This window comes from Mobula birostris, chromosome X, assembly GCF_030028105.1.
Source record: "Mobula birostris isolate sMobBir1 chromosome X, sMobBir1.hap1, whole genome shotgun sequence".
Classification (NCBI taxonomy): Eukaryota; Metazoa; Chordata; class Chondrichthyes; order Myliobatiformes; family Myliobatidae; genus Mobula; species Mobula birostris.
In genome coordinates, this window is record NC_092402.1 from 49,131,016 (window position 1) to 49,146,469 (window position 15,454).

The 15,454-nt window shown below is 42.9% G+C and overlaps 1 protein-coding gene across 1 annotated transcript in view; it reads left to right on the top strand.

Moving 5' to 3' along the window:
- LOC140191455 (E3 ubiquitin-protein ligase MARCHF9-like) overlaps positions 1–12,169 on the top strand; it is a 47,637-nt gene extending 35,468 nt beyond the window's left edge. Inside the window, exons 3-4 of the mRNA XM_072248886.1 lie at positions 3,275–3,467; positions 11,613–12,169. Of these exons, the coding sequence (XP_072104987.1) occupies positions 3,275–3,467; positions 11,613–11,935 (516 nt within the window). The 3' untranslated portion in view covers positions 11,936–12,169. The remainder of the gene's footprint in view (positions 1–3,274; positions 3,468–11,612) is intronic.
- Positions 12,170–15,454: the final 3,285 nt, after the last annotated feature.

Here is a 15,454-nt window from a genome sequence, read left to right on the forward strand (position 1 = left end):
ATTCTCACTCGTACTACATTTTCCTTGCCCTAATCCTCCCATGCAATAAGGATTAATGTCACATACTAAAGTTTGGCCTCACAGTCCTTTCTTTGGGCCTGTTTGTGACTCCAACTGGTTGTATTGGTAGTACTTTGGGCCTTACCTGACTTTGTTTGGTCTGCCATCTTCTACGTGGATGTCCATTTGCTTCAGTTATCTCGGGCCAGTGTTTAGATCTTGCTAGAGCCCAATTCTTGGGCTGTTGTGACATGGGATCTCCCTCCCTTACTCTCCCCCTTTAAGACATCTCTCTTTGTCAGAGGTCTTGCTCACCTATCCTAGCATCTGCTTCATTTGATAATGCTACTGGGATGTTTTGATTTGCTAATAAATGGAGGTTGCTGTTTTTTGGATGAAGTCCTAAACCTTTCTGTCCTCAGTTGGATCAAAATGATCTTACAAGTACTGCTTTGAACAAGGGCAGGAGATTTCTTCCCAATGTCCTTGGCCAATAGTTATCCCTCTGCCTACATCCCTGAGACATAACATTTCATCATTACTACATTGCTATTTGTAGGAGCATGATGTGCATAAATTGGCTGTCACATTTCCTACGTTAATAAAAGTATTTCAGTGAATGTAACGTGTCTTGGGACGACCTGAGGTTGTGAAAAACATCATATAAATTTAAGTCTCTTTTTTTTTCCCAGATGTCTGTGATGTACATGATCATTGCACAGTAAACTTGGGTCCCAATGTCCACCTTCACAACTCATGAGTTTGCGCAGTTTCTTGTACCTCCTCTGCTCCATAAAGTACTTAATACAGCCAGTTTTGCCAAGCTGAGTGGCCCGCCCAATAAAGTTACCTCCCACACATTTCCATCTCTCAGAGATGTTGAATGAAGAATAAGCAATGCTCACCAATCCCTCAAACTGAGCTTGATTGATCATGTCTGGGCTGCAATATGTCGATTAATTGTACTGCTCCACGGCTCAGTCGATGATCGGACTGGTTGGTGGGCTTTGGGGTCGCTACAGAAACATGGAAGACTGTGTAGGCTCCTGAACATCTATGCTGGCAAGGCTGGCATTTTATTCTCCCTCAGTCAGGTTAGACACTAGGCGAGAGTGGTGGAGGCATGAGCAGGGGGCTTGATTTGGTGCTCCCGAAGCAGCCTGGATTTCTCTCCCCCAGGTTGCTACCCGGAAACGGGTGTGTAAATGTACAAGATTAGATTCAGCTTGTGGTTTTCTTACCTTCCTGATTGAATAGCCTAGTTCCTTTCCATGTTGGCTCGGGTGAAGGTCAAGGTAGCAAGATACCGGTGAGCTGGTGGCACCCATGCGCAGTGTCAACAGTGTCTTAATATTTTGATGATGTTTTTATTATTACTCATTTACACTGATAGTAAGGCAGGCATTAATCCCATTCCCTACTGTTCTTTGAACTGAATAGCTCAATGGCCACTTTGGGACAGTTAACAGTGAACCACATTAGTAAGTTTGAACCGGGTACAAACAGCAGATTTCCTCTCCAGTGAAGATCATGAAACCAGACAGGATTTTACAATGACCAGCAGTTTTATGCCCCCCAGGAACAATACAAGACTTCTGTTTTATTCCAATTTGAATGAACTTATTAACTAGATTTAAATTTCACACCTGCTCGGTGACATTTGAACTCAGGAAGTGGAGAAATTAAACGAGGAGCACATGATGTGCACCAAAGGCTATTATTGATGATGGACACGACCAAATACATTCCCTTTTTATTTCTTTTTATTTCTTCACAAGATCTAGATATCACAGACAAACCCAATATTTACTACACGTTCGCAACTCCCCCTCGAAAAGCTGGTGGTGAGCTGCCTTCTTAAACCACTGCATTCGTTCTGGCAAAGGTGCTCCCACAGTTCTGTAAGGCAGAAAGTTTTGCAGCTTAGATCCAGCGATGATGAAAGAAGGGCACAGTGAAGCAGTTAGTCAAGGTACTACCTCACAGGTCCCAGGTCTGTCTTGAACCTTGCTACCGTGTGCGTGTGCGTGTGTGTATACACGTTCTTCCTGTGACTGCATGTGTTCCTCTTGGTTGCTCCAGTTTCATTCCACATCCCAAACGTGTGGGTTGGTGGGTTTATTGTCTACTGTAAATGACTCCCTATAGTGTAGTTAGGTAGTAAGATCTGGGCAGATGGGGATTTGATGACAGTGTGGGGGAAAATGTATCAGATTAGTGTTCACGTGTGACTGTGGGCTGAAAGATCTGTTTCCATGCTGCGTAACTCTACATTTCCAAATCAGGACGGTTTGTAACTTGGAGGGGAACCTGCGGGCTGCAGTGTTTCCACTCACCTGCTGCCCTTCTTGTGGCAAAGATTGGTACGGAGGAGGAGGGGGTTGTGGTTTGTTTTCTGAGGCCTTGTTTCCTTTATTCCCGCACACATCTCTTAACGTTTGCTGCCCAGCACAAAGTGAGTGTGAACTTGCGTCATGTCAAACCCTTATAATCTCTCCAGAAGTCCAGTTGGCTCTGAAGGAGCTGCAATTAGCGGCAGGGCCTCCCTCTCTCCCTTACGGTACTGTGCACGCTCGCCCAGGGAGATGACGCAGGTAGCGAAAGGACAGAGTAGGTGAGAGTGACAACGCGCCCAGGCTAGGAAGCTGAAAGGAGGAGCTTGGGGGAGTAGAAATGGGAACCCATTACAAACCACAGCACAATGGTTTTATCAGAACTGCACAGTGCTGAGACCTGAGTGAAGGCCCTCTTGCTAAGACAGAGTCAAGGCAACCGTCACTCTGTACCCTCCCTGGCCTTTACCTGGAGCTGCTTTGCACTGTGATGGCTAATCCCATTACAACGCCAATTGATCTGTCATGCTAGAGTGCCTTTTTTTTAATAATCCTCAGGGCTTGTTCTTTCAGCTGTAACTTGAGCTATCTCGCGGGCAAGAGCTTTAGGTGATTCCCTGGGGTTGAGAGTCCCAAGATGTCATAATTTCATGCGCAATTGCAATGGAGTCATGTGATACTAGCAAAAGGTGCTTAGCTTTAATGTTATTCTCTCTCCCTCTCATGTTCCCAACCCCGGCCCACTCATTCTCTTGTGTTGAAATCACTCACTCACTCTTTCTTACTATCTCTCCCCATCCTCCTTGTTCATTTTCTGCTTTATTTCTGCTTCCCCTGTTTCATCTTGTCTCTGGTCTGTCATGCTATTTTGCTCCCTTTCTCTTTCCACCTTGTATTCTCTCACCTTCCATCTTCTGCGCCCTCCCCCCCTCCCATTCCAGTGGCAGGCAATCTCCCTCACAGTGATTGAAAAGGTGCAGATAGCCGCAATCATCCTTGGCTCCCTCTTCCTAATTGCTAGCATCTCCTGGTTAATTTGGTCCTCCCTCAGTCCGTCGGCTAAGTGGCAGAGACAGGACCTGCTCTTCCAGATCTGTTACGGGATGTATGGCTTCATGGATGTCGTCTGTATAGGTGAGCATCTCTGAATCAATGGTCAAACTGTTGATCATGCTGTGGGCAGTGTCTATGTAACAACTGAGGTTCTGATACGCCAGTTTGTACAAACTTTTAAAGATAGGATTCTAGTCTCCTAGACTAACTTGATCTATCTCAGCAACCCAGAAGTGAGGAACCCTCCCATTTCCTTGCCTCCTACTCTCCCCAGACTTACAAATCTCTTCTTCACTAGGTTTCAGGTTAGCTTGCTTGATCGCACTTTCACCTCTCAAGCCAGTGGGTTGTGGGTTCAAGCTCCACTCCAGGACTTGAGCAGTTTATCTAGGCTGCCTCTTCAATCACAACGTCTCAGCTTCTGTCCATTTCAGAGGGGCATTATATCCTGACACAATAATGACACACTCTTGGAAGTAGGCAGGGGATTTTTCCAATATCCTAGTCATGGTTCATCTCTTGCAAAAACACAATAGCTGGCCATTGCTGTTTGTTTGATCTTGCTGTGCGCAAATTGCCTGCTGCATTTAGCTCCGTAACAGTGACTCAACTCTCAAAGCAATTTGTTCAATGAGATGTTTCAGAGCAAAAATGTAATGAGGCGCTATAAAATTGCAAGCCTGCCATTTCTTGTCTGCTGCCTTGTTCCCATCTCTGGCTTGAGGGGCATACACTTGAATGGCATCAATATTTTCTAAAAATTCACAAATTTCTTCTTATTTGGGCCAAACCGTATTCATTTTTACTGAGCATGTGCAGAAAGGCTCCCTCTCCCTCCCAGTTGGATTGTTTCTATGGTGCGAGGCAAAACTCCCAAGATGTTCTGTATTAATTGAGTGAATTCAGTGGGCTCATTTTATGACCCCACTGACCAATTAGCAATGTTAAACAGATACTGGAGTTAAAGTGTGCCCAAAGATATGTAGTGCTTTATTTTTATATACCCAATAAGATTTATATACTGATATATATTCAAAATAATGTTTGTGAGCTGAATAATGCTAACCGTAGTTATGAAGATTACAAAGCTGCAGTATCCCACTCAGTTTGTAATGTACCTGAACTTTCCCTGGCCCTGGCTCCTGGTGGCACCAGAATGGGCAAGTGGCTGGGGAGACTTCCCTTCCTTTCCTGCTGCATCACTGCGCCCTGCCACTTGTCAGCTAAGACGGTGTTGAGTATACAGGTGGAACAGGTAATGCTTTGATCCAAAGGTTACAAATTCAGGAAGGGCCTGCTGACCCCCAAGGGGCAGAAGAGATGAAATCCTCAGGTCACAAAACCAGAATGCTAGCGAGGCTTTGGAATAATAAACATTGCTTGTGGTAAGTCAGAGAACACACTATGTATTATTAGATATAACCTAATGATATTATTAATATAACCTAATGCTATGGAATGCACAAATCAATAGGTATTATGATAGACTTCCCCTAATAGCAGTAAAATTACTATGAGGGTCGCTTTCCTGTTGGTTTGCTGAGGCTACGTTTAATATCACCTCCCCTTCTGAGGCACCAAAGTAGCCTAGAATTGAAAACTCTCATTTGTAGAGTGTTCTTAACATGGGAAAAATCCCACAAGCATGTCCCAGACCATGTCAATAGATGTCGGGGCAAATAACCAAAAGCTCATCCAAAGAAGTCATTTTCAGGAGCAGAGAGAGGTAGGGCAATTTAGGGAAGAGATTCTAGAGCTTGGGACCCAGGCAGCTGAAGGAACAGCCCCCAATACTGGAGTGACTAACTTTGGTGATTATGTGAACGCCTGGAATTCGAGGAGCACAACAATCTCTGAGAGTTTTATGGGCTGTAAACCATTTAAAGTGAAAGGGGAGGGTGAGATCATGAATGGATTTGAATTTAACCAGCAACATATGAGATCTGGTTTGTCAAAAAAAGTGCAGCCAAATCCACCCAGGCCAATAATGCGCTGTATGAGGTATAGGCTGGCTTCAATCTAAGTCCATTCTCAGCCAGGCTGGCTTGCACAGTTCTTCACAAGATCCTGAACAAGTGGTGTAAGAATTGTTGATCTCCACACTGTGCATAAGAGCCATGCGATGAGACAACCATTGATTCCTTACACTTATAAAACACAGAAGATCCCAAGATAATTGAATCCACATCTTAAAGCAGGTGACCAAAGATCTGGACAGAGAATTAGGCTCTGAGAAGCCTTGTAGAGGAGGGAATTCCAGAACTCTGGGAGAACTCTAACCATCATCCCTTGTGCCTGAGGAACATGCTCCTAAATATTGTCAACATCTGTAATACTGCAGCTGGTTTGCAGGGCCAAGAGCTGCCTATTGCTGGCTGGCACATGCTTCTCAAAAGGTACAGCTGGCACCTCCTCCTCCAAATGGTGCCCACTTGTAGGGATGTTTAAGAAACATCCCCCCATGCTCCTAGTGCCATCTTTGCTGGTGCTCCCCTTTGATCACACCTCCTCCAGATAGAATGTATTAATTGTGGAACCCGGTCCACTTTGTGGAGGTCAGAGATTTTAAAGCTATTTTTAAAAATTTATATGTGACATGGAATGCACTGAAATAGGCAACATTCATTTTCCATTTCTAATTGCCCCTAAACAAGAGTCACAGAGAGCCCAGAATAGAGAAGGAGAACAATTTGCATACTTAAAAGGACACTGGTGAAGCATTTGGGTTTTCACAATCCAGTAGTGTTATGATTTATATTACTTATTTTAGTGTATTCCTCTTTAAATTCCAGATTTATTTAATTACATGAATTAAATTCCCCATTCATAGTGGTGGCAAATTTGTGTCATTGGATTGGTTTCTAATTGTTAGTCTAGTAAGTTAAACCACTTCTGCCATTGGCAACCAGAACAAATGAGCATTGGGAATATGCAAGCAAATCAATTATATGGAATCGTCTGTAGACTTTTCCCAATGGGATTCTGTTTAGCGCTTTTAATTTTAAAAAACTTGTTTCTAATCTTGAAGGCCAACCTCCAGTTTAAATAGCCTTAAGTTATGGCACTCTACCTGCCTGACCTTTCTCAGTGGGAGTTCTACTATTGTACAAAATGTTTCAAGTTAGTTAGGGAATTCTCTGATACTTTTCAATGAAAGCAACTAAGAATAACTGGGGAAAAAAAAGCTAGTCAAGTTTCAAGAGCTGTCAATCAGCACATCAAATCTCATTTCCTTGCTACTTAAACTCTTCCGGGATCATATTGCTGAATGTTCTACCATTTTTATTAAAGGGGACAGAATTCTTCAAAAGAGGAGACTAATTTCTTATAAGAAATTGTATGAATTATACTTTTTTTGACCTTGGATTCACAGGAAATTACTAGCCATCCATGTTGCCCTTAAGAAAATGGGCTTCCACTTCACAGCAGTTAAAAAATCACCCATCCTGATGTAGAGCCTGCAGTACTATAAAGCTCCATAGCAGGGTACATATCTGTAGGGACATTATTGGAACTGCTGCACACTTGATGTCAATGTGACGGTTTCACTATCACTTTCATAGCAATTGTTGAAATAAAAATGTTGATTTTAAATTCTTGAGCTGGAATATTATGATTTGAACTTGTGTCTGTAGAAAATTAGCTCAGTAATATGGCCATCACGCTATTGATTTTATTAGTAGATCAATACTTAGGAAGAAAAACAGCTTATGCTCTTATGTTATTGTAAATGCTTTTACAAAATTCCTTCTAATCCCAAATTTTTAGACGAAATTTCCTGTTAAATTGAATATAAGTGTTTTGGTTTCCCAGAAGGAAAGTTTGTATGCTTTGTTGCTATCACTATCCTGGCTACAGGCCAGAGCTCACATGACACTTATTTTGAAGCTGTTAACATAATAATGTTGATTCAACAGTTAGTCCCCATTTAACCATCTGGGCTTTCAATAAATGGGTATTTTGGCATTTAAAGAGCACAGTATACTGGGTTGAGTCAGTGGTGAGGAAGGTAAATGCATTCATTTCAAGAGGTCTAGAATACAAGAGCAGGGATGTGATACTGAGGCTTTATAAGGCACTGATCAGGCCTCACCTTGAGTATTGTGACAAGCAACACACACAAAATGCTGGTGAACGCAGCAGGCCAGACAGCATCCATAGGAAGAAGCACAGTCGACTTTTCGGGCCGAAACTCTTCGTCCTGATCTGCCTGCTGCGTTCCACCAGCATCTTGTGTATGTTGCTTGAATTTCCAGCATCTGCAGTTTTCCTCATGTTTGAATATTGTGAACAGTTTTTGACCCCTCATCTTAGAAAAGATGTGCTGGCATTGGAGAGGGTCCAGAGGAGGTTCACAAGGATGATTCCAGGAATGAAAGGGTTATCATATGAGGGACATTTGATAGCTCTGGGTCTGCACTCACTGGAATTTAGGATTGGTGGGGGCGGGGGGAATCTCATTGAAACCTTTGGAATGTTGAAAGGCCTAGACAGAGTAGATGCAGAAAAGATGTTCCCCATGATGGGGGAGTCTAGGACAAGAGGGCACAGCCTCAGGATAGAGGGGCGTCCATTTAAAACAGACATGCAGAGAAATTTCTTTAGCCAGAGGGTGATGAATTTGTGGAATTTATTAACACATGCAGCTGTGGAGGCCAGGTCGTTGGGTGTATTTAAGGCAGAGATCAATAGGTTCTTGATTGGCCATGGCATCAAACGTTACAGAGAGAAGGCCGGGGAGTGGGGCTGAGGAGGGGGGAAGAAAAGGATCAGCCATTATTGAATGGCGGAGCGGACTCGATGGGCCAAATGGCCTAATTCTGTTCCTATGTCTTACGGGTATAAATGTCTGTCTCAGCTGAGCATTGAAAACCTTTAGCATTGTAAAAGCATCCCAAATTGCTCTACAGGAGTCTTTCAAATAAAAATTAACACAGTCACATAGGACAGACTCCAGGTAAGCACTTAAAAGATTGATCCTAAAGAAACTGAGAGAAAAGCAGAGGGCTTGAAGGGAGGGAATTTGGGACCTCCAAGCCCAGACATCTGAAGGCAGTACAGGGGATGATCGAGAGGCTAGAATCTCAGGGCTGGCAGGGCAGGGTACAGGAGTGGTTTACAGGGAATGGGAGGGTGAACCCTTCAAGGGATTTGAAAACAAGGGTAAGAGTTATAAAATTCAGGCAGAAGTCATTGAAGGTCAATGAGCACAGATGTGGATAGATGAACAGGATTCAGTGTAAGACAAGGGTTTTGAATGAGTTCATGAAGGGTAAAATGAGGGAGGTTGGACACAAATATGTTGAAAACCAGCGGGACAGATGGGGGTTTGAGAACTGATAAACTGAGGAACTCTGAAGCTTAATCCAGTGTCAGACTGAGGAAATGGAAGAGAAAATGGTAAAGGTAGGGCACTTCCAAAGTGGGGAAAAAAAACAGAAACTGTTGGAAAAGCTCAGTGGGTTAAGCAGCGTCTGTGAAGGCAGAGGAGTTGTCAGCATTTCACGTTGTGACTCCACGTCTGGGCTCAGAGTGTGGAGAGCAGTTAGCCACGATAAGGAGGTGAGACAGGGCTGGCAGGCAGTGGGTGGAATTGAGTGAAGTAGGGTGGGGGAGGATGGCCAGATGGGAGAATGGGAGGTTTGAAACAGAGGCTGGTGGGTGATGGGAGGAAACAGATAAGGAAGCAACAACTTAGGCAACTGGACCCAGGCGGAGGGGGGAAGAGTTGGGAGGTAGAGACAGAGGCTGGAAGGTCCTGTGGAACCAGATAAGGGAGGGATGGAGCTAGCTGGGGAAGAGGTAGGCCGTGGAGAAGAAATCTAGGTGGATGGGTGCAGGGGTGGTGGGCAGGGAGAGCCGAAGGGGGGGGGGTAGTAATGAATCTAGTTAATAGGGAGAAGGGAAAGGGTGAACAAAGGGAGAGAGAACCTAAGCAGACCAGAAGTAGGAAAGGAACACTGGGAGTGAAACTGGAAAATTCAATGTTCATACCATTGGGTTACTCAAGCGGAATATGAGGTGTTTTTCTAGGATCGCCATGGCAGAGGAGAAAGCTGAAGATGGACAGGTCAGTGTGGGAATGAGATGGGGAGTTGAAATGAAATGTAGTCAGAAGCTGAAGACAGCCGCTGTGGACAGTGTGCAGATGCTCTGCAGAACAGTCGCCAAACCTGCACTTGGCCTTGCCATTGCAGAGGATGCTACGTCAATAGACAAGGTTGGAGGCTTTAAACCTGCAGACTGGAAGCTGAGACAAGGATTAGATTGTAGGACTCAGACAGGTTAATGCAAGGTTGCATGTCACATAGTACAAAATAGAATTTATCTCACCCCACTGAAACAACAGGAGGGTGATGATTTTATAACAGCTGGCGCACTTTACTGCTTTGTTAGTGCCCCTGGTGGAGGTAAACCCTTGTGCTTTCCATAAATCTTGTGATGGAGAATGAAATAACTTCTTTCTGCAGGGAATAAAGGGCAGGGGCTTTATTATTCACTCATCTGACAAGGCCAAGTCAAAATTGTCAGGAAGTAATCATTTAACTGTTTTCAATCGAGATCTCCTCTCTTCCCCCCACATTTCCTCTCCTCCCACTGAAATGTTCATATACCATACTTTGTAACTAGGCATCCGTGGGAGATGGGAGAGAGTTCTTATCTAGGTGGGAGTGATGATTAATTGAGTACGATTGAGATGTTGTTCTTATCAAGGCAGGGCAGTGTGAGAAAAACCAGTGATGCTTTTTCAGCTCTGAGATGCCTGGTGTCTCAATGAAGAATGTCCTGGGATCTTTCCGGTCCCAGTCACAGACCAGACAAATCTGGAAGTGAAGGCCTCCTTGGTGGGTGCAAATCAGACTGTGACCTGTGTTTTAAATGTTTGTTTCCCACTTACTCAAATAATGAGAGTCACATTTGAAAATCTGGGCCAGGATTCCTCTACTCCTTTCAAGCACATGCTAAATATGAGATGTCTGTTCACTTCATCGAATTGGACACATAGAGATCTGGAGCACTGCATTTATATAGCACCTCTGAAGGCCTTCACTATAAATGGGTTGCCGTGTTAAATAGACATCCCATTTATAGTGAAGTGCTATCACTTGACACAGGCTCACCTTCATTTAACCTTACTTAATAAACTGCTGCAGGGCCAATTGTAACAGCCAGTCAATGGGTGCACAGGCATAACTCCAATATGATCTTACGGGCTGTAATTCATTGCAAATTTACCACACAGAAAAAAGCCATTCGGCCCACTGTTTCTGTGTCGATAGTGAAAAAAACAGCTATCCAGCCTAATCCGACCTTCCAACAATGAGTCACAGCTCTTTCAAGTGCATATCCAAATCCTGTTTAAATGAAGAGAGCTTTTCTCTCCACCACCCCTTCAGGCAGCAATTTTAAGATCCTTTGGTTAGAGAAATTTTACCTCGTCTGCCCTTCTAATCTTTTGACAATTTCAATCTATACCCCCTGGTTATTAAACCACTAATCATTTAATACACCTCATTTAAGTGTCCTTCAGCATCCTTGTCTAAAGAAAACAACACATGCTGGTGTTCATATTTCACTCAGGCGCTGAATTCTCAATTGCATTTCTTTGTGACTTTATAAATTCTTGTTCCCTTATACGTTTTGCACTGACTGTATTCCTATTAATATTCAGGTAATTGAAATCCCGCTCTATACTTGCCCCATTGTTTAACAATTTTTCATGAAGTTGCCTACATATATACCATTCTATCCCCCTCAACTGTTTTGGAGATGTATACTACCCTCCCAATAATGCGATTGCCTAGTTTTTATAGTTAATTCAAATAATAAAACCTCATTTGATGATCTTGTAACATATTATTCCTTCTACAGCTGTAAGTTTTTAAAGCCAGTATTGACCCTCTCCCCACTCCCCCACCCTCCTCCTTTTCATCCTCTTTACTATCCCATCTGGGTCAAGCCATCTTGTGCTAAGACGACCTTATTCATTCAGTTCAGAGAGGACATTGAAGAAAAATGGCCAGTGGCTCAGTGAAGGGTTGGTTCAATCTGTGGAATGGATCTGGATTATAGTAGAGATTAAACTTAATGATTAGGTTTATGGACAGAAGCCAGAGACAGTTCCAAATATGGCACCAAGCTGCCCAGAATTATTGACAATTGCAAAATGATGATACCATGATGTGTGAGTTTTTGGGCTCATTAATTTGCATGCTCTTTTGCCAGGCCTTATCATTCACGAAGGATCGTCTGTGTACCGAATCTTTAAGCGCTGGCAGGCTGTGAATCAACAGTGGAAAGTACTGAATTATGAAAAATCCAAGGACCTTGGGGAAGCCATTAGTGGGACAAGCAAGATAGGGGGAAGAAATTCACGGACGAACCACTCGTCAAACAATGACAGAAGTTCCAATCAGCGCACTGGAACCATTTTGAATCATCACTGTGGATATACCATCCTGCATATTCTCAGCTATCTGAGGCCGAGCAACCATCAGAACAGTAACAGCGCAAACAGAGAGCTGGTAATGCGAGTTACAACTGTCTGAGGCTAAACAAGAGAGACCGCTCACTGAACCTCACTTAAAACAAAAAAACTGTAAAGTACATGCAACAAAGACAAGAAGTAATGCTGGGGCTGTGAGACTCAGAGACTGAGTTAAATTCGAGGCTGAGATATGGCAGCAACAATGCAATGGGTCACACTGGGCCTCAATCTCCATGCCTGGACTCTGCCATCTTTATTGTTTTCTAAACCATTTTTTCTATAAAATAAGGAAAACCTCTCCTGAAAGAAAGTGGGGTGGGGGGGTGGGGGGGTGGGAGGGGAACTGACTCTGAGAGAAATGGAATGCAAGATAGTTTGTTGAAAAACTGCCCAAAAGAAGAGAGTGCAATAACAAACGTCAGTTCCAGGATGCTGTGGGATCTTGGCAATAAGTTCTCTGTATACTTCACCCTTAAGTTGATGCATGTCACTGTTTCTCTCGCCTCCTATCTCAAATTAGAAGGCATATAATTTATATGCAAATGGTGGTCTGCAAATAAACTTCTGTTTTTTTAGGAGGGTGTTTTCGGAGAGCTGTAAATATAGGTCTATGACGATTATTGGGACATCATTTATACAGTACACACTCTCCCACCTCAGTACTATAGATTGCATTCTAGCGTACCTGTGGGAGTTCCTATCTTGCTCCAATAATGTCTATGATATGTAAGTGAACATCCTATCTTGGTACTGTGAAGTGTATTTTAATATATACATGAGTGGCCTAACAAGGTACCACAGAGTGCATTTAAATATATATTTAGGAGTGCCCTATCTTGTTTTCACAGATTGTATAACTATCCAATAAATTTAAAGTGGTCCAACTCAAAAGCAAAGAATGTATTCTAATATGTGCAGGACACTTTTTATATATTAAAATACAATTCAATATAAAATTTCCTTTGTATTGTTTTAAGAGTTTTGACCATGGCAGAAAATTTAATTCAATGTCCATTACCAGTATCACAGGACAATATTTGAACACCTACCCCCATCTCACAGAAACTTTTGGTCAATGTTGACGTGGTTTGATTTAGACAAAACTTTTTCCAGTGAAGGGTTGTGAAAAGAGGAGCTTAACATGTGACAAAGCAAGAGAACAACTTTGTGGTACAGGTAATAAAACCTTACTGATACCTGGTAGATATTGCTGGGCACCAGAACAGATCTCCTGAATTAACTAGTTACTTTGAATTACCAGTGGTGGGCCCCTTACTCTGCTTCTCCAGTCCCTAAAGCTGGAGGGAGCAGCTTCACTTTGCACAGTTGGATGGCGGGTGCTCACTAGGGTGTTGGAGACTGGTGAATATGAAGACTCTGCAACTGGTTGTACAATTTGTTTCTGCCCACCAAATAGGTAATTAACACAGTGATTCACTCACTGAGCAGCCAGCAATGACCAGGTCCCGTCCTTCGCTTTAGCTGAAATAGTTTTAAGAGGTGAGTATGATGCACTTGGGCAAAGGTCAATGCTTGACCTCAAACTAAACAGGTGGTGATTATCAGGTTTAAGGAGTCAGTCAAATGAAAACTATGTTGAGAATAAGATGCCAGGGTCAAGAAGTGATAAATCTAACTCCACACTGATTACCCTTGCCCCCATCCTCTGCTAATCACCCCACTGGTGGGTGCAAATCCCTTTCCTATTGACATTGGAGAACAGATGCTAACAGGGTTGAAAGGGTTAATTATGAGTAGTGGTTCCATCAAAGCAATGTGTTCCCTCAAATACGGGAGATTAAGGGATGATTTGATGGAGGGGTTTAAAGGACTGGATAGTTTAGAGAGAAACCCGTTGTTCAGGCAGTTGTGGAGAATCAGGAAGTACCTTTTCTACATAGGAGTGGGGAAGATCTGGAACTCCTTCTCCCAAAAATACGTTGAAGCTGGAGATTAATTGAAAATGTGAAGATCGATTTAACAGAGATCAATAATGGAGACATGGGTGATAGGTGTTAAGGAAATTTTTTTTCACTCAGAGGATGGTGAGGCACTTATCAAAAGGATGCAGGAGACATACACCACCATCACATTCAGAAGCACATGAAGTGCCATAATCTACAGGGTCCACACTAAGAGGTGGAGAGTAGCATTAGTTTGAATAGCTGTTTTTTTTTGGCTTGTTCAGTTTGTAAAAAAGAAACATTTCTCCTTCAACTGCTTCTTTCAAGCAAGGCTTCCACACTTCTTCAATCAGGAGTGTGGGTCTGACATTGTGCAGGCTGAGGGTCCCTTCTGGAGTCTAGAACAAAGTGAGTCTTGAACAAAGTCTCACATTTCTGAAGTCTCTTTCACAGCCCTTTATTGATACACAATGCTCTTTACCTCCAGTGAAGTATGTTTGAAGTTTAGTTGTTGTTGTGGTGTAGACAACAAAGCCACCAATTTGAACATAAAGTACGCCATTGGTTGTATATTCCAAGGCTGTGAAAGTTTGTTCTTCACTTTGACTATCTTCCACTTACATCTCATTCAATCCTAGGCTCCCACCCCTTTGTCTGAGCTGAAATTGAGCTTTATAAAAGATTGATTAACTGGCAGAAGGCAAAGAGTGGGAATAAAGAGAGCCTTCTATGGTTGTCTACCAGTAACTAGTGGTATTCCATAGGGGTTGGTTGGGATCAATTCTTTTCATGTTACTTGTCAATGATCTGGACGACAAATTGATGGCTTTGTGGCCTGGTTTGTGGATGATACAAAGATTGGTGGAGGGGCAGGTAGTGTTGAGGAAGCAGGGAGTCTACAGAAAGACAGATTAGGAGTTCAGAAGCATGAGGAGGGGATCTCACTGAAACCTATCAAATATTGAAAGGCCCGGACAAGTGGTCATGGAAAGGATGTTTCCTATAGCAGTGGGATCTAGGACCAGAGGGCGCAGCCTCAGAATACAAAGACATCCCTTTAGAATAGAGATGAGGCAGAATTTCTTTGGACAGAGGATAGTGAATCTGTGGAATTCATTACCACACACGACTGTGGAGGCCAAGTCACTGGGTAAATTTAAAGCAGAGGTTGACAGGTTCTTCATTAGTTAGGGTGTCAAAGATTACAGGGAGTAGGCAGGAGAATGGGATTGAGAGAGATAATAAATCAGCAATGATGAAATGTTGAAGGAAAATTGATGGGCTGAATGGCCTAATTCTGCTCCAATGTCTTATAGATTTACGTATTGACAGGATGTGGGCATCACTGACAAGACTAGCATTCTTTGAGAAGATGGTGGTGAACTGCTGCAGAAGATACTCCCATAATACTGAGACTCAGACCCAGCAGGGTGAATAAACAGCAATATATTGTCGAGTCAGAAATGAGAAATGGAGTTCCTCCTGGTGTCCTGAAACCAATATTCATACCTTTATAAAGATTGCTAAAATACTGTGGGCGATCTGGATATTATTCTCATTGTTGTTTGTGATATCTTGCTTTGTGATTTGGCTGTCACCTTCTAAAAAAAATCTGCATTAACTGTAAAACAGTTTGGGACATCCTGAAGGAATATGACAGAAACTATGAAAATGCA